We start from the raw sequence: 24,314 nt of genomic DNA, 5'->3' as shown, positions 1-24,314 counted from the left end.
AAAGAAAAATAATTTTAAAATAAGTCTATGTCTTTGTTGACTGCATATTTGCACTTGGTACAAAAGTACAAGATACAAGTAACACACCCCCTCCCCCAAACACTGAGATAAAATTACATGTAAAATTCATATCCGGGTGTTGAAATTCAGCTCGAATCTTAAGAAAGATTATTTATAAACTTTCTTTCGTTTTTAGATTAAGAAAAAGAAAAGGGCTAGCTAGTGTGAAACTGGTAACCAAAGCACCGAACACAAACTGTACTGTTTTTTGTCATGGAGACAGATTTTCCAAGGGTTATGGTGCTAAGTGCTAACACTATTTCAAGGCAGCTGACTATAACAGATTGTGGACCCATTGTAATAATAATTTCACAACTTACAAAGAACAGGTGTTATGAACACCTAATTATTGTGTTAAACAAACTTTATGCGGCAAATCATCGATGCTAACAAAGGATAAGGATAGAGAAACATAACAAATATGTGAGATATTCTAATTTCTAAGACAACTGTTCTCCTCGTAAAGCAACTATATAAATTGGGAGGCCGGATCTTCTCCACCCGGAAAAAACACTTGTCAAAGGGCATTGTTGATTATGAGGATCTTCCCCTAAATATTTCCTGAGAGAGATTGTAGCCAAAACAAGATTCGAACGATAACAAGTTCTATGATGCTTTCAAAAAGAACCTAAAACTTGGTATGGTATCACCCCAAGAGTGGTGACGAGCTGACTAGTTTGAAGGATTATTATCACTCCTTTACATGCCTACTAGTTAAACACAAAGTGAATGCAGTACCATGGGTGTTGTCAATCATGCCTTACACTCAAGCTGCAAATAACATTCAATGAGACATAAAATCATCCCTGTTGTGGGATATATGCAAGGCAAAAGTTTGAGGAAAAAAATGTTCTTAATTTCATTACTGAAGTTAGGCCTTACAAAGTTATAATGTACTAAGTTGTAAAATTTATGTGTCATTTGAACATTCTTCTACAATTATTTTCATCTAAAATTTGTGACGAGCAGTGAGAAAAAAATGAATGTATCAAATTTGGAAGCATTTTTTGTGGAAGTTACCACACATACAGAACCAATGGTTTGTTTCTTTTTTTTTTTCTCCATTTTCCTTTGAAGTAGAAAGAGGGGCAAACGTGTGGAGATAAACTACGCAAGGAGATTTTTGTAATTTGTAGTCGATTTTTTTTATTTTGTGTTTGGATTTTATCTAACACTGTTATTAGTTGTAAACTTTTGGGGTTAAATGAGTGGACATATATCAATAATTTTTGTAAGTTGTAAAATGTGATATTTTCCACCGGGTGGAGAAGATCTGGCCTCATAAATTGTATTTTTCATTTTACCATCAATACGGCTTCTGGATGATTGAAGAGACAAGATACAAGGTTTGTCCCGGCCCTCTTTCATATTTTATGGTTTTTGGACAAAGTTTGATATAAAATAAGTTCATAAAAATGATGTAATCATTATACGTCATTGGTAAAACAATCACTTGCTTTCGTCATTATACGTCTTCTCTCATTTCAGTGCCTTTTAAGAGATTGAATTTGTGACATACATTAAATGGTGAACTAGTGTTACCCCATTAGGATTTCTCCCATTAAATGGTGAACTAGTGTTACCCCCATTAGGATTTCTCCCCATTAAATGTGACGGAAAATTAAGGTCTTCTTTCTAAACACACAGTCAATTTAATTTTCAAGTCAAATAATTGAAAATAACATAAATGTCTCCATCTAATTAAAATTAAATATTTTTTTAAAAAAATAATGAGAGCATTTATGTAATTTTCAATTGTTTAATTTGAAAGTTAACTGTCAAACCAAATTTACCGTGTGTTTAGGAGAGAGATCCTGATTTCCCATCTAGTGGGGAGAAATCCTAATTGACTAACCCTACATTAAAATCATGTCCACACGACAACAAAAACTCTTTTTAGTATTTTTTTTTTCTATCTACTTTCATATTTTTATTTTGTTTGACATGTTTAACACTAAGAACCGATCATGACGTTCGGCCGGCCGGCAGCTAAGGCCAAGAAGTTTATCTCTAAAATTTTCTTTAGTTAGTTCAGTACACCTTATAAAAGATCAGTGAACACCATAAGCCAAAATCTAATGTTCTAACAAAAGCATCATGAGCAAAGCGACGGAAAGAAAACGACCATAGAAATGAAATGGGTGTGACATTTTAATGGCACTAAAAGACAAGTGAGATGAAATTACGACATACAACACCAACACTTGTTTTTTCTCTTGCTTTCCAAGAATAAAAAGTTGTTCAGAATGAAACCGTTGATTTGACATCTATGATGGATATTGGGTAAGACGTTAACTTGTGAAGAGTTGTGCAATTGTCGTTTGAAATTAGCTCTAGAAAAATATTTGAGCTTGTGAGATCTTGATTAACAGTAGTTAGGATTTTACATATAAACTCCGACCACTAGATAAGGGATTGGATGGAGGAGAAGATGAACAATCTTTTAAATTTTCTTTTTATGTTTTATTTTATTTTATCAAAAAATGTCAAAAGATTGTAGACATTTTTTGCAGTAAACATTTTTTCGGTTTTAAATACCGATATGATTATTTAGAGACATTTTGTGTGATGGATTTTGGAAGGCTGGGTACATGTGAAAAAATAGACTCCTGTTAACTTTCACTAATCTGAATAAGGACAGATCGACACTTCGATCTGCAGATGTCTTAATTTACAGTTAGTCTGAAAGAAAACATACATATATTGATGTAACTGGATCGGAGTCTCTCCATTGGTAGAGTTGGAGAATAGTGGCTTTGAGATGGGAGAAGTAACTAAGAGAGCAGCGACGTTGGTAGGGTTGGAGAATGGTGGCTTTGAGATAGGAGAAATAACTAAGCAGCGACGGGAAAGATGTAGAAGCATGAGAAAATTTGTAAGACTAACCAGCATTGTTTTATTCTATTTAGTTTTGACATTTTTGGTTTCTTTGAACAACAGTATGTTTAGCTCCTCAAGAGACTTTATAAAGTCATGGACAATAATATTATAAAAATTGGTTCTAACGAGTGCGTTTTTAGAAGAATAGGATTTGATATTCAGAAAGGACTTGCGGGCATAGCTTGTTGCTCGTTTGTCCTAATTATTTGTAATACTAGTTATCAATAAAATATCCACTTGATTAAAATAAAAAAAATATATTATTATTATTAGATTGCTCAAAGAACAAATAAGAAAACCGATGTTGTGCTTTGAGTTGTTATTTCAATAGCCATTGTTCATTACGGGCCCAATTAGCTTATGCTGTCTCCTGGACAAGCTTTTAGGGGTTGTTTGTTTTTGAATAAAGTTATTTTAAACTAATTCAACGTTTGTTTTTTTTTTTTTCAAAATAGTTTAAGCATTCAGAAGAAACTTTCTTCTGAATGCTGAATTATAGTACTTGAAACGAAGAAGTCCCTTCTTGCCTTTTCTTAAGAACCCAATCTCAAGAACCCATTTACTTTCTTAGCTTGACCTTTATGACTTCAAAATTTGATGTTGGCGTCACGGATTTTTTCATTTTTTTGGGTGAATGATATCCACTTTGTTAAAAATAGAATTACATATATATTTTCTGAAAGTAAACACAATATGAAAATAAACAGTTAAAATATACTTGTGAAACCATATTTTAAATAAATTTATTTATTATTTATTTTCTTCGATAATCCATTGCTCAAATATAATAATATTTTGTTTTTGTGCTTTGTTTAAAATATATTATTTCAAAAGCTTTTATTCATTTATTCTAACAAAAGAAAACAAATATGTTTTTAATCAGCTTCATGCTTAGTTCCTGGAAAAACAAACGACCATTTAGTGTCTTTTAATCCATGATGATTTGGATTGGAGAAGTGTATCACGGCTTATGACTGGAATCGTGGTCACTTATTTCCCAGTTCAGGCGGATTCAAAATTTCAAATACCACTGTGATCGTTCATTCTATTTCAACTTTAATTTTCAAGTCCTAGTCAATGGGCTCAAATAATTTCAACCAAAGTCTCTTTGTGTGATTTGGGTCACATTCAATGATTCAACAGGACTTGTACCCTAGTTATGCCGCCCTGTCAATTAAATGAATTTGGCTATAAGCTTTTGAATGCTTTTCACTGTTGCGCCTAGATCATGATAAGGATGTCCAACACCAATTATTCTTTGCTTGTATTATTATCAGACTATTATGATCACTGCCTTTATGTAACCTATCCCATGTCAATGGAAAAAGAACAATCTTTTTGCAGCCTGATAATAAGGGTACTAGTACTAGTATCATTGTCCAGTCATTCGTTAACATAAAGGAAGATGAAAAGAGGAGCCTTGTTTTGGTTGCACAGTCAAGGATGAGCATTGAGTGTTACATAAAATGCAACGCCTCAGGAATTTGATGGTTAATTAAATATGCCACATTCTCGGAAGAAGCTGCAAATGCCAGTGAACTCCATAGTTCACAAGTCCCTACCATGATTCCAGATAAATGTAGACAAGAATTTCTATGTAAAACTAAACTCTGAAAAGCTTAGAACCAACAATTTTTGTGACTGGTGTTTTGAACACTTTTTAGTTCTACTAATGTTTTGAGACTTTAATCTCTTGTGCTTTCCAAAAGAATTATTGTATGAATGAAAAGTTGAATACAAGAAAAAGAAATTCACTTGGGCAAAATGAAGGCTGTGTTAAGGACAGCTGATGTGTTTAGCGACTAACAAGTAACAACTAATCAAAGTCACAACTGATTCACAGCCGAAGAATACCGCCTAACTTTGCCAAAATCATGTATAATATCTTCAAAATTTTCCTTGTTTCTGACATTTCCATGGTTTCGCATTTTTATAGAGAGTTGCATCACAATAATTTCTAGGGTTAACGAGTATTACCCCCACTAGCACTAGATGAGCCAATTAGGATCCCCTGGGAAATTAGGGTCTCCCCCCAAATACACACAAAAATACTCATTAACCCTAATTTCTATACTGGAAAGGGATGTTGTTGGTGGATCCCAAAAGGAAAATAATTACAATAAGAAAAGTATATCTTATTAAATTTATCAAATATTTACACAGAAAGTTCAAAATGTTAGACCAGCCTATCAGGTAATGTATCTTGTGAATCATTCTATTCCCTGTCAAACCAGGTTTGTATGGTTACACTCTTGGTATTTTTAACTATATGTTTAATATATTAGGCCTTTAAACTAGAGGATTACTGCACGCTGAATTTTCAGAAACACATTAAAAGGGATGCTTAGACATACAGGAGAACGAGGAGTTATACCTCCCTTATCATCCATAAGATAAAACATTCAGCGAGATCAAAGGGAAGAGAAAATGGGAACACCTGGTAGAGTGGCCCCGGAATCAACAATGAAAATGTTGCCGGATACATATTCTGAGGAGTCATGGATCAAATACCGGACAAGTGATGTCAATGCTGGGTCTGTTGTGCCATGTTGTCTCAAAGGTATAGTCCTCAGTGCCACATTGTTCAGCCACTTTTTCTCCATCAGGGCTTCAGTAATCTCAGATCTGAACAGTCCAGGTGATACCGCATTCACTCGAATCTTATACATCCCCAACTCTAAAGCCATGACCTGTTAATACAAAACATCCCAAACTCTAGATCGTGTATTCTTATTTCTTAATTGATTTGAACATCAGAAAACTCCAACAAAATAACCATGCTACAAAGACCAAGAACTTGCCATTCCCTTTGGTCCTAATTAGCATTGCTTGAATTTTTAAGCAGATTCCAAGTTAAGAGCCTATAGTAAAGTTTATACAATTCACAAATGTCACATTATTAGTTTGGTCTGCATCAGTTTGTATTACAATAAGTTATCAGTGGAAGCTTTCCTTAGATGCTTATGCTTTAAAAGAACATCTTTACACACAATTCAACTACAAAGAGGGATCATGTATTGCAGTATATGAAACAAACTCTTAGGAAAAGGTACTAAACTTTGGAAATGTCTAAAGCAGTCATCAATGTGGGCTGTCGAGAAAATTTCTTATAAGTTTTACAAGTCTTAAAGCGGTATATATTCCTAAGGAATCATACTATAGGAAAGCAACAGAAGATGAATAAGACTACCTCTGAAGTCTAAAGAAATTACCTTAGTCATGACATTCAGGCCTGCCTTCGACGTAGCATAGGCAACACCTCCAGGTACGTGCCCGCGATTAAGACCAGCAGTAGAAGATATGTTGATGATTGATCCACTTTTATTTGACGCACGCATGCATTTGCAGACATACTTGGATACTAACCAGGATCCTGTCAAGTTAGTTGTCAATGTATTGTTCCACTCTTCCTCGGACAAATCCAATGGGGATCTCACGCTTCCTGTAAACATCACCTTCAAAATTAGCATCATACATGAATTGTTGGACCGAAAAATGACATTTCCAAAGGATATGCTGTCAAATGTACTAATCAACTTACAAACGAGCATTTTTGATTGCTCAAAATTTACTTTCACATAAGAATAAACATCACAAAGGAAGTATTTGATCACTTAAAAAGTTTGCATGTCCATGAAATTGACTACATTGACAAACTAGTAAATAAAACGAATGATACATAAACATAATCAGATTCCATTTTTTTTTTTTATCTATTTAGTAAATCATTGAAACAAATAAAATGACATTCCCTAGTAGTCAAAGATCATCGCCAAAGGATTCCCTCAAAGCAATACTATCACTCTCAAATATTTCACAACTTTATATATACTTTGAGTATTGTACGCCACATCTCTGTTATTTTTATTTCATTTTTCACTACGAATCATTTCACTTTTATTGTTTTAGAAACCATTTGCATCATAAACTATTCTCATCCCAAATTTCCTCACAACAAAAAAACATCAATATTCTGAAAATTCTAAATTCACACAGTACTGTTCCAACCTTCCATCCTGACTTCAAACACTAAACACTTGAATCTATATGATGTCATATTTCATGAAACACTCATTATAGGTACAAGTTAAATTGTGAAGGACTAGAATTCACAAAAAATATTAATCAGAATCAATTACCTCTAACACCAGCATTATTAACCAGAGCATCAATCCAACCAAAAGCATTCCAAGCTTTTTCCACACACCCTTCAATTACTTCCCCTTTAGCATTGACATCAAGTTGTATACCAACAGCACTAACACCTTTACAAGACTCCATTCTATTAATTTCTTCACAAAGTGACTCCAATCTATCAACTCGCCGGGCCGCTGCAATAATCTTGCAACCGGCTTGAGCGAGATTTAAACAGAATTCTCTACCCAGACCTGATGATGCACCTGTTATCATTACTACTTTTCCATCTAATCTTTTCCAAGGTTCCAGAAATTTTTCTGAACGTTCAGCCATTGAAAAAATTGGTCAAGGCAAATTGAATTATTGATAGTACAAATTTTTTAAGAAGATATAGGAAACGTGTCAACAACTTTTGATACAGTTTTCATAGTTCAAAATCTCGATAGAACCAAAATGCCATATGAAATCTCGTGCACTGCTTCATGGTTAAATTTGTTGTTTTACAAGCATCAAAGAGAAGAAAAAATGGTTGCTTTACACATATTCTGATGATGAGTCGTGGTGATGTAAGTGCCGAATGTTCTTAATGGGATGGTTCTCAGAGCCACGTTGTTAAAGAACCATTCTTTATGCATCAGCCCTTCAGTTATCAGACGAACTCTAACTTCAATATTGTTAATTGATTTCATCAATCCGATCGAATTCAACCCATCAATTCTTCGAGCAGTTGCAACAATCTCCATGCTTCAGAATCATTTAAAGACGAGATCAAAGAGTTATTGATTTCCACATGCCTTCAACCTATGAGCCTTCAACCATTAACTATTTAAGCACCTCGCTCCATCGTTCTAGATATGTCCCAGTCTCCATTGTTTTAGTTCCACCAGAAATGAAGGCTTCCTTTGTATATTGGTATTGGTGCGTGCATGCATGGTAGGTAGTTTTGTACCTTTGTTTGAATAAGGAGGGACAATACTCTGAGGTCGTTTCGGTACACCGTTAGATTCCCAAGTCACCCATATTCACCTCCAGACAGGCTCATTATTCTCGGTTTAATTCCATCTGAATGTAAAAATCGAAAAAACGCGGAAAAAACACGAAACATTTTATTTGAAGTGAAAAAAAAAAAAACCGAAAAAGAGTCTATAAAACACACAAGACGGAATGAAAAAAAAACGGGTTTTATTTCGAAGTTCCCAACTCAACTACTATTTCGGTTGTAAGTTTCACTCTCGTTTTGACTTAGTGAATAAGTCACCCCCATAGTCACTCTTGCATTGGGTAAGGGTTTTTTAAGCATTTGGAGGTGAAAATTTTCAATTTCCCCTCATGTTGAATTGCATTGGGAATGCTCTTAATTTGCTCTTGGAACTCCTTCCCACAATGAGAATGCAAACCAGATAGTAGTACCACTATCCCATTATTGACCCAGCGAGTACAAAACTTATATCATTTTGCAAGCTTAAGCACGTATCATACAGTTTGCATTTTGCAAGATGAGTTATTGCATATGTCCCGCTGGATAGTTTATTCAGCCTTTGCAAGTTGTGCGTGTGTGGACTTTGTCCTTGAGCATGCACTTAGACTTACATATCTGTTACATAATATACTTGCAATAGGTCATAAACTAAGCCTTTTGACTCGCATAGTTTGGACTGAGTACAAACCTGTGGGCTGAAGATAAGTCTGAGATTGAAATGGTTTTAACAGGTCGAGAGTCTGATACTTTTACCAACTTTTACCGGGTTGCACCCCATTTTGTATTTCAGCACTTCTCATTAAAACCAAAACTTCTCAAAAAGTATAGAAAAGATACAAAGGTCAAAGAGAAGAAAAAATAGGAACACCGGGCAGTGTGGCACCGGCATCAACAATGAACATATTGCCTGAAACATAATCTGACGAGTCATGGATCAAATGCCGCACGAGCGATGTCAGGGCAGGAGAAATGGAGTTTACTCTTATCTTATGCACACCCAGTTCCAAAGCCTTTGGAGACCTTTAATATACATATATTTTCCTATGATAAGCTAGGCTTGTAATTTTGCAAGTTTTTAGAGTGCTATAAATCAGGATCCTCGGATTCATCAATGTAATTATGTAACACTATACACAATGATTATGCACTATTGAAATCGTACACGAGTTGAAATCTTCAAACAAAGTTAGAGTCTAAAGAAGATTCAAGCACCAAAGTTTGGACTCTAAACATGATTATGTCATCTAGTTTTATCATCATTATCATCAACTATATAAGTGTTGAATCGCGATATTCCTTCGTAAGTACATACTAAGATTTTGTGTAACAAATATTTGGACAACAGTCACCTGTTTGTTAATAACCATGTCAATGATCAACAAACATATACACATCATCAGAACAGCAAAAACAAATAATATAATTCCAAAATTTTAAGTTTACCTCTAACTCCAACATTATTAACCAAAACATTAATCCTCCCAAATACGTCCCACGCTTTCAGTATCCAACTTTTAATCTGACTTCCATTTGCATTAACATCAAGTTCAACAGCAACAGTTCTAATACTAGTATCAACTGCTGCCCACTTTGTATTGATTTCATCACAAAGTGATTTCAGTCTATCGATTCTTTTAGCAACTGCAACTATTTTACAACCAGATTTAGCAAGATCTAAACATAGATCACGTCCTATTCCTGCTGATGCTCCTGTCACCATCACTATTTTTCCTTATAAGTCTTTCCATGGTTCCAAAAAAATTTGTTTCTCCCCCGACATTTTGAGTTTGTTTGGAGGCTTTACTCGAAACAACAAAATTTATACACAAGTGTTGTCAGAACGACTGTATTTTTAGTACATGTACGAAATTTCAAGTTATATATTAGTATACTGCATTACAGTAGGGGCGTGAGCGGAAAAAGGATGGAGAATAACACTCCCAGTCCCCAGAAACCCTTGAGAAATTCAGTTACCATCAAGGAAGAGTGAGACTCTCTTCTCCAAAATAGTCTCAAAACACCTCCTAAAGCCTATACCATAACCTTGCAAATACCATCGTCAAGAAAATTAGTTGCAAACAACATGAATAAAAGTCTCCATAACAATATTAAAAAAACCATAAAAATCAGTAAAACAATATTCACTGGCTTTTTTAAGGGAGTTCTTATTTTTTCAATCATGCTAAGAATTTGAAATGTTTATATTCTCTATATGATTTGCATAACTTGAGGTCTTTGTTCTACAAATGCATGACTTGTTTTCTCCTTGTCAAGTTATGCGTTAAGTTTAATATACTTCCACAAAAAAAAAAAAAATTGCGTCTTCCCATCCCATTTAACACCATTTTCTTTAAGAAAGAACATACTATTAATTAGTCAGTACTTTTACCTTCTCTAAGTGCATTAGTCAATTACACAAGCACATAACAAATATAAGCTACATTCATTCAACCAACAAACGTTGAAGAGTGAGAAAACTCATTGATAGCGTGGATCACAGTCACTAGCATTGGCGTTAAACATTCCAACTAGATGCAAAAAGAACGACCATCTTCAATTCTTATTCAAAACAACAACACAGTCCTTAAAAGAATCACAAAAACTATAAATTATAACAACATATTGCAAATTAAGTTTCATGTAATCAATCTAAAAAGATAAAACTTAACAAAACCTAATAAAACGCATTAAATCTAAAAAATAAAATAAGAGAGAGTTAACCTTAATTTGGCCAAGCACACACTTATATCACAAATAGCACAAAATAAGCAAGCCCCTTACGTTTGTTCATATTCTCCACCTTTTCTTCTTCTTCTTATTCTTCAACAAGGAAAGGGTCAGTGAAGGAAGGTAGAAGCTACGTTTTAGCTCAAAATAAATAGTTTTTTTTTTCCTAGATGATGGTTTTGGAGCTATAAAAGAAAATAGTGTTTGAGAAAAATGGTTAAAAGAGAAGAATTTATAGTTTAAGGATGGGATTGAAGAACCATTCAAGGATTTGCTCTTTTGTTCTGCAACTTGTGTGTTCCACACACATATTCACATATTCAAGAATAATCAAGTGTGGCAGTGAGGGCGTGGGCGGAAGGTGGAGAGAGAGAGAGAGAGAGGTTTTTTCTTCTTGGCGGAGAGAAGAGTTGGGAGAGAAAAAGAAGACAATCAGACAGAAACCTACCAAACAACAATTTGGGCCACATAACCCCCTCCTCTTCTGACTCAAAACGTTCGCTCCGCTCACTTGAATATTTGGTCACTATAATCTACTATTTTCCTACTAGTATACTGTATAGTAGTGGGGGTATGAGCGGAACCCCTCGTCTGCTATAGTTATTCAACAAAGTTACTCGTTGAACAATGGTTCAACCATTAGATTGGATGCTATGACAAACTCCCCTCAATATCCAAAAGCAATAACTCTATTGCCTACCTATCAATTCCAATCTAGTTCATCGATTTGTTTAAACGTTCAATTCAACAAGTTGCATACCAAAAGCAAAGATAAAAGGTGTAATCAATTAACCGAGAAATAACTATAACACATTGATTTATCAAGAATCAAAGTAAACTGCTACACCATGGTTATTCGATCTTATACCCCCTCACAATTGTTTTCTTAATTCAAGTTATACTAAAAATTTGGCTATTAATATTGCAAAAAGATTCAAGCTTTAAGGTTGATCCTTAACAGGAGCAGCCCCTGAACACACTCCAAGAACCAATTCCCTAGAAAGCAATATGCTACTATCAACCAAAAAATTAACATAAACCTAGAACATGCAATTTATAAATAGAACATCAAAGGGACAAACAATATAATTGTAGTAAATAGAATACAAGTTTAGAACAACCTAGATATAAGTTTATTATGCAATTATTGACAACATTCTACATAATCCCCAAATTGTTGGAAAGAGATGAACCAAACAATAATAGAATGCAACACTTCTCAATCACTTGAAACACCTCTCAATCACCAGGAAAAATTAACAATACAAAAAGGAAAAGATAACAATATAACTTGGTCATAATCTTATACTATTCCAACACCAAATTCCAAGTGACTGTTGTGTTGTTCAGTGCTATATCACTCCAGTAGTAGTTTCCACTGCATTTCTCCAGTATTACCTAACCTAGTTCTTTTATAGACAATTTCTATTTCTTATTTTAGCAAACCTAAATAAAGGGTTCATTTTTTCTACTTAAAACCATAAATCCATCTAACACTAACACATTCAAATTTCCAATAACTCTTAAAATCCCCAAATACACCAATTCAACAATTAATTACTCAAAATAAACAAATGCCTAAAAATAATAAAAAATACCCGAAAAGTAGTCTTACTATCATCAACAAGAAGTCAACGAAACCGTGCCGAGAACATAAACCATTTTGACCTGATTCAACAACAACCCCACAATAAAAACCTACCATAAAATCTCAAAGTCTTTAAACCTTAACCCCAAATCTCTCTTCCCACCACCACTTTTAAGAAGAAAGAGGGGAGTTATTGAGATGAAAGGCGTAGAGAGGGAGAGGATCAGAGGAAGGAGTTAGAAAGAAAGAAAGAGTGGAGAAAAATAAAGACAGACAGACAGACCAACCAAACTACATTTACAATTTGGGCCACATACTCCCCCGGCCCAGAACGTTCAATTGATTGATTAGACAAACATAAGCAAAATCGAATCTAAAACAACCTTAAAAAAACAGAAAAAACAAGTTTAAAGACAGACAACGTTATTATTTTGCAATGAATCATCATATATTGAAGAAACCAAAGGTGGAAGAAGAAGATAATGGAACAACGAAAGAAAAAGAAGAAGAAGAGTACACAGAGCAAGAAGAAGCATTGGTTGCTTTAATTGAACATAGAACTAAAGAATTTGAACATTGCAAGAAAAAAGTCGATTACTATAAATCTCAGGTTGTTATTTCTTTCTTTCAACTTAAAGTTCTATTCTTTCTGTATCATTGCACTGTTTTTTTCCCCTTCTTGCATGCTTTGCAATATATTGTTGAGAAGGTATATGCTTTTCATAGATTAAATTGATGAAAGTGAAAGAGAGGTAACTCATAATATGGGGGAAAAGGTGATTTAGATGTTTGGGTTGTTTTGTTAAATTGAGGAAATGGCTGTGTTTTAGCTTGAATGTGTATGGTTTCGTTGGAGTCACATATGACTGTTCAAGTGTAGCCTCAGAACACTTTTTTTGACATTGTGTATAAGCTAACTGAAGTATACATTGTTGGTTAACTAATGAGTGTTGCGTTCTTTTATTCAGTAATGTTAATCTGTAACTAAATTTTGTATTGGGAATGTTTGCAGCTGGAAGAAGCAGAGAAAAGGTTAAATGACTCCCAGTCTAAATTGGCTCGTCTTCGAAAAAAGGATTCTAATGGACCTAGTAAAAGTTTAAGTGATTGTAGGAAAAATGTGAAAGAAGAAGCTAAAGCGTCAAGCCCTGTCAAATTTATAGAAAGCAATCCTCGAGCTACTCCTTCCCAATCAAGACCGCAACTTGTTATTCCTGCAGTAAATCCCAAAATAGCACAACCTGTTAAGTTGCCAGAGTCCAGTGTTAAAGCTTCAGTTGGTTCTGGGAATCGAGCTATTGCATCATTTTCTACTAATTCTAATGGAGTAACAAAGATAAAAGGAGAATCTTCTTACAGACCGTCTGATGACTTGGAAGTTGTTGAAGTGCAAGATAAAGGGACAAAAAGGAAGTTTGGTAATATTTTTACTTGTGCTGAATAGCCTAGTTTTGTAACTTAGTATGGAATTGGGGCTTGCAGTTTGCAATCTTCTTGTTCCGTCTAAGTCTCCTGCTTTGCTAAAAAATTTGAATAATGCAGAAGAGAAAGAACACAAGGAATTGATTTCGTTGATACGAAGCTCCTCATCTCCACGCACAATCCGTTGTCAAAATGGTGTGCTCATCTCAAGTCAGCACAAGAGAAAATTGAGAAGTCTTGCTTTGTGTCCAACCAATGATCAACTCTTTGTCACAAGGTAAGTACCCTTTTACTGGTTTTGCTTTGTAAAATTTGTGTAATGGACAAAGGTATTGAATAGAAGAGACATTAATTTTTCGTGAACTCGTAATGTTTGTATAAAATTGTTTTTAACTAATCACTATATCCTTGTGAGACGGTGTATTACTTAGTTTGTATCTCTTTCACAGTTTTCAAATGCTTTAAAAGAGAATGTACAAATTATAAACTCTGCTTCAAATCACATTTAGTTCACAAATCTGCAATCACATTTAAGCTTAACTATCTTACTTTTTCCTGCTGTGATTTAGAGGGAGACTTATGTTTTTAGGGACCAATTGTTTCATTTGTCACTTTGTCTTTCGAAAATTTGATGAGCAAGCCTAATCTTTTGCACTGAATTTTTCGTTGTTAGTGATTTTATTCCATGCACCAGGTGTATACTTTTTTTACTTGATTTTGATCTTCTAGTGAGAATGTCAAAATTGAGATAATTTATAAGATTGAAAGTGGCATGCTGCTGGCATAGATCTATTATACATATAATGTATTTGTGCACTACGAGTAGAAACCTGCATCTTTAACTAGTAATTGTATTTTTGGTGTATTGTTTTCCAAAGTAAGGTTGAGTATGATGTGGTACGGTATGTCCTCATAGTCATTCTTTTTGCTGTTGTCTTCTGCAGTGCTTTGGATGGGATTGTCAACTTATGGGAAGTTCAAGCCAAAGGGTACTTCTCCAAACTTTTGCATATATATATAGAAAGTAGACCCGTGCATACGCACCGGCTCTTTTAAAAACTTGCTCAACAATCATAACTATGCATATAGAAATTTTCTAACAAATCGTGATTCATGTTTTCGTTGCTAATCCGTTTTAATTTCCTAACAAATTGTTTTAATCAAGTCTTAAAAACCCGTTTTAATTTCTCAACAAATTGTTTTAATTAAGTTTTAAAAACCTGTTTTTTAATTGGGGGAGGAAACTCGTTTTAATTTATAAGTGTGATTCCCGTTTTTAATAGGAGAAGGATTCCCGTTTTAATTAGAAGTGTTAGATTTTTCTTTTTCAATAGGAAAGAAATTCTCATTATAATAGGAGAAGGATTCTCGTTTTAATTAGAAGTGCTAGAATTTTTTTTTTCAATAGGAGAAGGATTCTTGTTTTAATTCAAAGTGCTAGAATTTATTTTTTCAATAGGAGAGGAATTCCCGTTTTAATATGAGTTGATGACGTGGAATTTTAAGAGAGCTAGAAAAGTACCCCTTTGTGGGAGCTTTAATATTAATATATTGATATATATATGCTCTTAGAAGTATATACTTTTTTAATTTAAAATAAGTACGTAAGTTAAAACTTAACTTAGAAAATGAATTCAAACTTAATTTTTTGTGGATATGATGTACTCACCATAAAGATCATCTCTACAAAATTTCAGTTCATTTGGAAATATCTAACCTAGATAAAAATTGTTGTCATCTTTAAAAATAAATCTAACGGTCAAGAAATGTCGAGTTTTTGCAATCATCTTTTGCCTAGGTTAGAGGTATCTAAATGAGCTGAAATTTTGTGGAGATGATCTTTATGGTGAATACATCATATCCACACAAAAAAAAAAAAAAAAAATCAGGTTTGAATTCATTTTCTGGGTGAAATTTTACTTACGTACTTATTTTAACTTAAACTGAGTATATACTTCTAAGAGTGGGACTATATATATATATATATATATTAATGGCGTAATAGTGTCACATCCTTGGTGTTCATAATGTTTTCTATATTTCATTTCTTGAAAAATAGAAGCTACTCTGCCATATCTACAAGCTTATGGTTTTAAGATTGTTTTTTTTTTTTTTCTGTTTATTTACTTTATTTTTTTCTCTATTGATATAAGGGATGTATATTGGTATAATCAGCAGAAGGAATTACATGAAAATCTAAAGTATCTAGCAGGCAGCTAGCTACTTTAGCCCCTACCTCATTACACGCTTGTTTACCCAAAAAAGAACCAAAATAAAATCAAGAGCAAAATATAAAAAGTCCATACGAACCCCAATAACCTACCCTGAAATTTATAGGGAACATATGGTGATTTGCACAACATGGTAGCTTCACAGTTTCGTTTCTACATGGATTACACATTGTGTCTGAAATCTTGAGAAAATGGTTCATTCTTATAAACTTCGTAATAATTAGTTTGGGTTATTATTTATCTTTTCATCTTGTGATTTCGTTATTTCACTTATTTGGGATTGATCATGAATTATCACATGAATATTGCCTTTCCCAACTAGTAAATGTCACGTTGTTAGTTCTATTGATGACACAGTAATCTCTTGATAATTCAAGATATAGTTTAGATGGGGATCTTCTTTGCTGATTTACCACAGTCCACAGACCTCTAGCTGGATTTTGGTGGTTCTTTTGGAAGTGTTGGAGTCTTCCTTTTCTGTTTGGAGTATAATTGTAATAGTGCATTGGCTGACTGGCTCCCTCCTTATTTTTTATTATAAAACTATTGTTTATTACGTTCATTATCTCTATTACCATTTTGGTTGAATGCTCCCTTGTTTTTTTCTCTGTTTTTTGATTGCAGACATGTTTGATCATTCCTTTGTTCTTTTGAAACTGCAGATCTGGTGCCTCTTTACTAAGTAGTACGGAATGCATGTCCACAAAGCAGAGGAGGTGGCCGGAAGATATAACCTGGCACCCACATGGAGATAAGTTATTTTCTGTGTATACTGCTGATGGTGGTGACTCTCAGATTTCGATCATGAATCTGAATACAACTAAGAAGGTAAGGACTTCAATTCATTTTGTTTAAGTCGAACAGTTTTGAATTTGGAGAATTGAATAGTGCATTAACATTCTTTGGAAACTTAATTAGACTAAAGTACACCATGGTGGCTTCTAGTGTTCTATTTAGTAAGTGCCATTGCTTAACCTTATAATGAGGAAATAGAAGCTGTAAGGGTCCATTCTTATTGACATTTTTGACTTCATACTGGTCTTGCGTGTGCCACCGTATGGACATCACACATGACGGCATGACACAGTAATATACTGTAACAGACTACAGTGTTGTATTACACTATTACACACACAGACTCTTTCATAAAGCATAGTATGGAGCTGACATTGTAACAATTTCACTATAGTGCATCGTAAGGGGGTTGGATGTTTTCCATATGCCTTCCTTGCTAAAGATCTACAGGAATGGAATAATTTCAAATCTTCTGGTGTAACTGTCTCTAGATCTAAATTCCTTCAGTAGTCACTTTCTCACATTTATCAGGAAGTAGTGGTGCAGGTTTAAAATCGTGATCTTATAATTTTTCAAATTAGGTTACAACGATAAAACCTACTAGAGACAAGGCAGTGGCACATGGGCAGAGATGACCTCTTCGTCAGGATTTTTTGTGATAAAGTAAAAATAACAATAATAATCTCATAAGGTGGCTCTTCTGTACTAAAGATTTAACCATATACTTGCATAATAGTACAAAGAAATTAAGTTTTAATGGAAACTTGTCTAGTTTGAAAGTTCTTAAGTTGGTACATGATTTTACGTTGTTCTAAGCAATGCTGTCTCACTCACTTTACTTGGTGACATTGTTGGTTTAGCGTCCTGAAATCTGTGCTCAAGATTCAACTCTTGTAATAAAGTTTTCTCCTTATGGCGTTAAATTGTACTTCAAAAATGACTTAGAAAACACTTGTAGTAGAATATAGATCAGATTCTCTATTAAAACAACAATTATTATTAAAATACATGCCAAATGGGAGTTACAAAGTTAAAATAAAAACACACACACACACACCACTCTTGGGCATATCTCATTTCTTTGTTCCAAATAATGAAACATTTGTGGCAGTTTGAATAAGGTGAAGTATTTGTTGTGGATCGGCTAAGGGGAAATGCCACTAGCATACCAGAGAAACAAAAAAAATCTTATGCAAGTGATAGTTTTTCAAGAGCAGTCTGTCATGAAGAATATTAATTTTGCTTTCATGTGTTTGTATATCAACAGGGAAAACGTGTAACGTATTTGGAAGAGAGTCCTCATGTTAAGGGCATTATAAACAATATTGTTTTTATGCCATGGGAAGATTTGTGTTTTGTCACGGGTGGCAGTGATCATGCAGTCGTATTTTGGAATGAGAAAAATGGTGGCAGCTCTTGGAAGTGTAAGGCATTGCACAGGAATCTGCATTCATCTGCAGTTATGGGAGTTGCTGGGTTACAGCAGAAGAATATTGTTTTGTCTGCTGGAGCAGACAAGAGGATAGTTGGATTTGATGTGATGGCTGGAAGAGCTGATTTCAAGCATCAGATAGAATGCAAATGCATGAGTGTTCTGCCTAACCCATCCGACTTCAACCTATTCATGGTGCAAACAGGGTGAGTGGAAGCTTTTATTATTTAAATCCTGAATATTTCATATTATCTGAAGCTTAAGCTTGCAACCCATATGGGCTACATTGAAGCTAATCTTGAATCCAATTTACAGTGACATATGCCCATCTTTACCTTTTGTCATTATAATAGGGTTCTTATCACTGTGTCAATAGGGTTCCTTACCTGGTTCACACTTCATACTTTTATGCATACTTAATGCTGTTATGGATTTTCAGTGGGTGTTCTTGATTGAATGTTTTTAATTGGCTTACCTTCATAATCACTTGGAATTTACAATCTCATTCAACATCTAGATCCCTACTGACTTGTTTAATACCTCCTTCTCTAGCGCTTCTAAACTGTTAAAATCATTTTCACCTATTAGAGAAGATAGTTTTGTAAGCTTCTTTTGTAATGGATTGTTTAATGAAAAGATTATTGTCGAAATTTTGGAGAAATCGCTGAATGGCAATTCTTATACTTGACTACTTCTTGCCATCAACCAATACCAATCACTGATATTTTCCAGGAATTTTTATTAAGAACTAAACATGGCATTAGTCACCAAATTCATTCAGCTAATAATAAGTATATCTCCCGTCCTGCAGGGCTCATGAGAGGCAACTTCGACTTTTTGACATTCGGCTGAGGCAGACAGAGATTCATTCATTTGGGTGGAAGCAAGAAAGCAGTGAATCACAGTCTGCCCTGATAAACCAGGCCTGGTCTCCTGATGGTTTATACATCACATCTGGGTCAGCGGACCCCATGATCCACGTCTTTGATATTAGGTACAACTCTCACAGACCTTCTCAATCTGTGAAGGCTCACAATAAAAGAGTTTTCAAGGCAGTATGGCTCCAGTCTCTTCCGCTTCTTGTTTCCATATCATCTGATCTGAACGTTGGTTTGCACAAAATTGCTTAAAAGTTGAAACAGTAAATTTAGCTGGTTGACTCCTCATTTTGTTATACTGGAGGAGGAACCTTGTATGACTTAGCAGTTTAGTTTTCATAGAGATGTGGAGGTATAGGACAATTAGAGCCATTGTTTTTTGTACTTCTGGAGTTGGAGGAAAATGATGATGACTGATAAGGAAAAAGAAAATGAGTTTGTATAAGTTATTTTGGACAGCTGCATTCACCAAACCGTGTTTATGGCAGTTCGATTCTGATTTTGTGGGTTTTTATTGGTTAAAAATCTAGATGTATAATAGTTGGAAACCTTGATAAAACCAGATTTCATAAAACCCAAATTATTTTGTAAATCTAGAACATTTGTACACTGTATGGACTGAGTAATTCGTTCGAGTTATTTTATACTGGAAAGGGTATAGTATTTGAAGCACAGCAATTGTCTTCTGGTCTATACCTAGAAGGCACCTTTTATTCGAATTTGTAGTTTGATCCATGAACTGCGATGGAGCACCTAGGATTTTTTTTTATTGGTAAAATGTGTTTTAAAGATCTGTTTTTAAAGAGGGTCAGTAACTCAATTGTGTATCATCACCCAAAGGTTTTACCAACTAAGTATCATCACCTAAATTTTTCCATGCACCAACTTTTTGGGAAAAATCAAAAAAAAAAAAAATAAACACATCGAAACAAGAAATCAAGAGTGTCAACTCTCACTTATTGGACACTACTAGAACATTGCATGTTTACTAGGAAAAAGATAAAAGCTCTCACTTCTTTGCTCCATCTCTTGCCCACATTTCTTTTGCTCCATCTCTTGCCCACATTTCTGTAGGCTGCTTTTGTTGTACTTAGTTTGCATGGATCTTGCTTTTGTTCTTCCCACTTGCCTGGTCCAAGTGGTATTGACACAGAAGATAATTTGTGTTGGTTGTTCGGCTACACCTCCAACCTCTCCCATTGACTCGATTGCACCTCGTACCATCCATTAGTTCTTCCTCACTCTTTTTTCTTCCTATCTTTGGACCAGGTCTTCTTTTCTGTTTTCCATTTCCACTCACGTTCACTTTTCTCTTTTTGAATGAAGCATTCTTCTCTCCTTCATCACCACCTTCTCCTAAAACAAATCATTTTAATATTTTGTTATGTACTTGTCAAGATATACACGATCGAGGTTTGTGGTTTTAACATTGAAAAATAAATAAAAATAGAACATGGCTTACCTGGACAAGGAGGCGCCTCGACACCTAATGTTGCACAGGAGAGGTGTCTCTTCCTGTATGTTCATATATAACCATTAATCCTATTATCTCATATATGTTGAATCAACACTACACATAATGTGCTGTGGGACATGAAAGTTCAAAATGTAGGTCCATTTTCAACACAACTTTATATATTTCGAAAAAAAAAAGGGATCACGAACTAAACAAAACTAGTTTAAATGTTTAACTCGTGGGCTTGTGGGATGAATAGGAAATTTACACTTGTCAAAACTGGTTTGCAAATTCTTAACTACGGTTAGTAAATATAACCTATTTTAATTAAGCAACTAATTATCAAGATTAACTTCCTAAAATCAAGGACTGAACTTCTTGGGCATTGTTAGTATATGAATATATCGAAATTCTGTTTTAGTGAATATGCCCTATTCGTCGTATCTGTTATCTTTTTGTGAGCTTGGTAGTAAGTTCAGAAATTTTCACTCTTAGAGCATTCCCAATGCAAGTGAAAAAGAGGGGGATGTGAAAATTTTCACCTCTTTTTGGCTCAAAACCAGTGCCCAATGTAGAGGTTGTTGGAATCTTGAATGAAATTGTGTCCTTATGGGTTTGAACCATGACCTTATGTCTCTATTACTCTCTAATGTGGGGGGCTTTAGTCCCATATTGGTTACTAAACTTAAGTCTCTTAAGTTTATATTGCTTTGTGTCCTTATGGAGAGATAGTGTAGAGAGATACAAAAAAGTGCTCACGCATTACAAGGCAGCAAAAACCTTAGCGCGGGTTGCAAATCCACCCAATTGGTTTTGGGTTTTTAGCTTTCCAAAATCTGAAAACCTTATTAGCTTTTTCTCACATATTAAAAAAACCACCCAATTGGGTTTTGGGCTTAAAACAAAGTCTCTTGTTTATCAAATACACGGAACATCATTATTTTTAACAATCTTACAATAAAAAACCATGTCTGGAGTGCGCTGAGAGTTTCTACAGAGTTGGTCATTGGTTGGTGACTCGCTCTTCCACTGTTGTATCCTGGGAGACGTACGCTTGAGGCTGGCAGTAACCATACCGGCGGCGTTTTTCGTCTTAAGGAAATTGTGCGGAGCACAACCCTCAGTGATAAGTTTTATTTGCATTTTTATTACTGTTTTCAATAATAAATAATAACAGATGTGAAAAAGATGGTGATTATTTTCCCAAGTCATTTCCAGGGTAAAACCTTCAACCGAGATAGTGGCTAATTTGTGAACTTTAGACCGGATGTTGGATTACGTCTCGTGTGTGTGTGTGTGTGTGTGTTTTTTTTTTTTAAAATCGGTTTTTTTTCGGACGGAATGTTTCGTTCCATCTCACGTGTTTTTTCGATTTTTTTTTAATTTCAGACAAAATACCAGACGGGATATTATATTCCGTCTCGATCAAAAAGCCTCCAGACGAAATCTATCATCCCGTCTGAGATTATTTTTTACCTTTGCATTGGATAGTTTCACCTTGGTTTTCACCAAAACGGTGATAAGAAAGGAAAATACTGCCTACGTGGAGATGATAAAAGATGATAAAAGGTATAAAATATTTACTTACACTGGGAATGCTCTTACAAGTTATAAACCCCGTACCAATCAGCCTAACTTATGTCTAAATGAATTTAATATGTGGATTTGAACAGATCTCAATCAGTTCTTATATATCCCCAGCAGGGCGGGCTTTAAGATTATGGGGCTAGGCAAGTTTTTAAAATTAGGCTTGGTAAAACTCAAAATATCTAGTGAAATTGTGAAAAATCATATGTATATTGTTTATAAATAATAACTAATCTCAAGGCTCTCTAAACATCAAAACGTGAGTGATCCACTAGTTATAACCATATATACTTTCTTTATTCCAGTCCAAATTCGATTCCAGGTAGAAACATTGTTTTGTGTCTGGTATAGTATTTGGTCACACCAAGTGGGGGCCTCCCCATCATTGAAATGATCCGTGTCTTCACTGTTCACTGAAGCACTCTCCTGTATGGTCGCTTATTCAAGAGTGAAAGGGGAGAGGGGTGGGAGAACGCACGCAACTGGTTTGTTGAGGGAATCAGCAATTCTCTCTCTCTCTATTTTTACTAGATTGTAGGAAGTTAATTTTGATTCTTAGTTGCCAATTAAAACTGATTACATTTGCTACACATAGAAAATGTGCCCACATATAAATTTTGTGGTTATGCTTTTTCTTTTCCTTTCTATTAGATACACCCTAATTAATTTGCGAGTGATTATTAAATGGCTAAATCTATGGTGCGCGAGATGTATGGTGCCATTACATCTCGGCCACTCATACCAAGGAGTGCGTGTGTATTTAATGGCAAAGTACTGATCCAAAGGCCCAATATTACCTGCGCACCATACGACCTAAGACATGCTCTTATTAAATTGGCCGGGATGGTTGTTAAAATAATTAGGGTGATAATATTCTCACCGTGTTCACTGATAAGTTCCCTGAGCCCGCAAAAAGAATTTGTTACCCATTATACCCTTCTCTACACTCACTCGCATAATACCAGTAGATCGACTACCACTATCACTGTACCTACACTTTTTTTCATTCATCTTCTATGAACACCATTAAACCTTGGACTTGAATATTACTTCCAAACAAGTACGCAAATCGTACTACGCATTAGTTTTTTTTAGGTCTTCAAAAACCTGTCTCTCGAGATCGATAGCTAACCTAGTTTCCCTCAAAATTGATAGGTAGCATATTTTTTTGGATTCTAATTGAAGAAGTGTATAAAAATGTTGAGTGGGCTAATTATAAAACTCTAGTGAATAAGTGGGGCACTTCTATTTTTTTTTTTAAGAATGTGAAGTAATTATTTAATTTCAATAATTTAAGAGAGGTTCTTTTAAATTATAAATAAATAAAAGGGGGACTTGTATGTTCTAATTTCAGTGAGGAAAGCGCTTCTAAATTGTGAAAATAGGGAAATCGACAAAATAAGAAAAATAACTACTCGCTAGTGGGGAGGGGGTGCCTGAAAACTCGACTATCATATAGTATTCATAGTTCGAGATTTCGGAATTCTCGGAATTCCGGTAAATCCAAAAACCGAAATCCAATAAATTTCGACCCTATAGAATTCGGAATTTCAAATTCTTTCGGAATTTCAATTATTTTGATACTATATTTAAATTTTTGATTTTTTGAAAAATCGAAATTCCGAGCGGAATTCCGGAGTTTCGTTCGGAATCACGAACTATGATAGTATTATAGTGGAGAGATTTCAAAAATTATATCACCAGATTTTAGAAAAATTAGATAATTTGAAATAACAGGAACTCATCATCAATTATAATTTGACTTTTTGTCGGGATGAGTTAATTTGTAAAAAGAAAATTATAACCAAAAATTGCTGTGTCGTAGGGAGATTTAACCATCTTAATTTTTATTTCAGATATAGATAATCAATATGTAGAACAAAAGTACCTCTGGTTGTGAGTAGTTGTTGAATTCTTCACGTCCAAATCTTTTTTACGCTTTGCCTCTTCCCAAATCTATATCAATGAATTAATTAAATACCATTAGCATAAATATATTAAAAATTAGAGAAGAGACCGATAACAAAACAAAAGAATATTGTTTTAATTTGAAAAATTGAGTGGAACAATTACCTATTAATTACACCAACTTAAAGTAATGTATTTGAAAATTTATGGTATAGACCAAATTGTATGCACATT

The 24,314-nt window shown here is 34.4% G+C and overlaps 2 protein-coding genes, 1 long non-coding RNA gene and 1 pseudogene across 4 annotated transcripts; 1 reads left to right on the top strand and 3 right to left on the bottom strand.

Moving 5' to 3' along the window:
• Window positions 1–5,054: 5,054 nt before the first annotated feature.
• LOC147484968 (uncharacterized) lies at window positions 5,055–7,497 on the bottom strand. Its single transcript, XM_086570507.1, has 3 exons — window positions 7,080–7,497; window positions 6,153–6,382; window positions 5,055–5,630 (listed from the first exon to the last, which is right to left on the bottom strand). The coding sequence occupies exons 1-3, from the start codon at window positions 7,408–7,410 to the stop codon at window positions 5,352–5,354; spliced, it is 840 nt and encodes a 279-aa protein (XP_086426633.1). The 5' UTR covers window positions 7,411–7,497; the 3' UTR covers window positions 5,055–5,351.
• Window positions 7,498–8,771: 1,274 nt separating this feature from the next.
• Window positions 8,772–12,534, bottom strand: LOC147484967 (uncharacterized; annotated as a pseudogene). The gene is made up of 3 exons (XR_015201230.1): window positions 12,399–12,534; window positions 9,460–10,639; window positions 8,772–9,076 (listed from the first exon to the last, which is right to left on the bottom strand). The product of XR_015201230.1 is annotated as an uncharacterized LOC147484967 (transcript).
• LOC147484966 (transducin family protein / WD-40 repeat family protein) lies at window positions 12,428–19,631 on the top strand. Its single transcript, XM_086570506.1, has 7 exons — window positions 12,428–12,981; window positions 13,384–13,789; window positions 13,914–14,070; window positions 14,738–14,782; window positions 16,687–16,852; window positions 18,087–18,457; window positions 19,063–19,631. The coding sequence occupies exons 1-7, from the start codon at window positions 12,808–12,810 to the stop codon at window positions 19,379–19,381; spliced, it is 1,638 nt and encodes a 545-aa protein (XP_086426632.1). The 5' UTR covers window positions 12,428–12,807; the 3' UTR covers window positions 19,382–19,631.
• Window positions 19,632–20,015: 384 nt separating this feature from the next.
• Window positions 20,016–20,678, bottom strand: LOC147484965 (uncharacterized). Its single transcript, XR_015203301.1, has 3 exons — window positions 20,592–20,678; window positions 20,194–20,485; window positions 20,016–20,144 (listed from the first exon to the last, which is right to left on the bottom strand). It is a non-coding gene; the product is annotated as an uncharacterized LOC147484965 (long non-coding RNA).
• Window positions 20,679–24,314: the final 3,636 nt, after the last annotated feature.

Source organism: Coptis chinensis, chromosome 7 (assembly GCF_015680905.1).
Source record: "Coptis chinensis isolate HL-2020 chromosome 7, ASM1568090v1, whole genome shotgun sequence".
In the NCBI taxonomy this organism is placed as follows: domain Eukaryota; kingdom Viridiplantae; phylum Streptophyta; class Magnoliopsida; order Ranunculales; family Ranunculaceae; genus Coptis; species Coptis chinensis.
The sequence above is the reverse complement of the archived record's forward strand: the minus strand, read 5'-3'. Positions and strand labels throughout refer to the sequence as shown.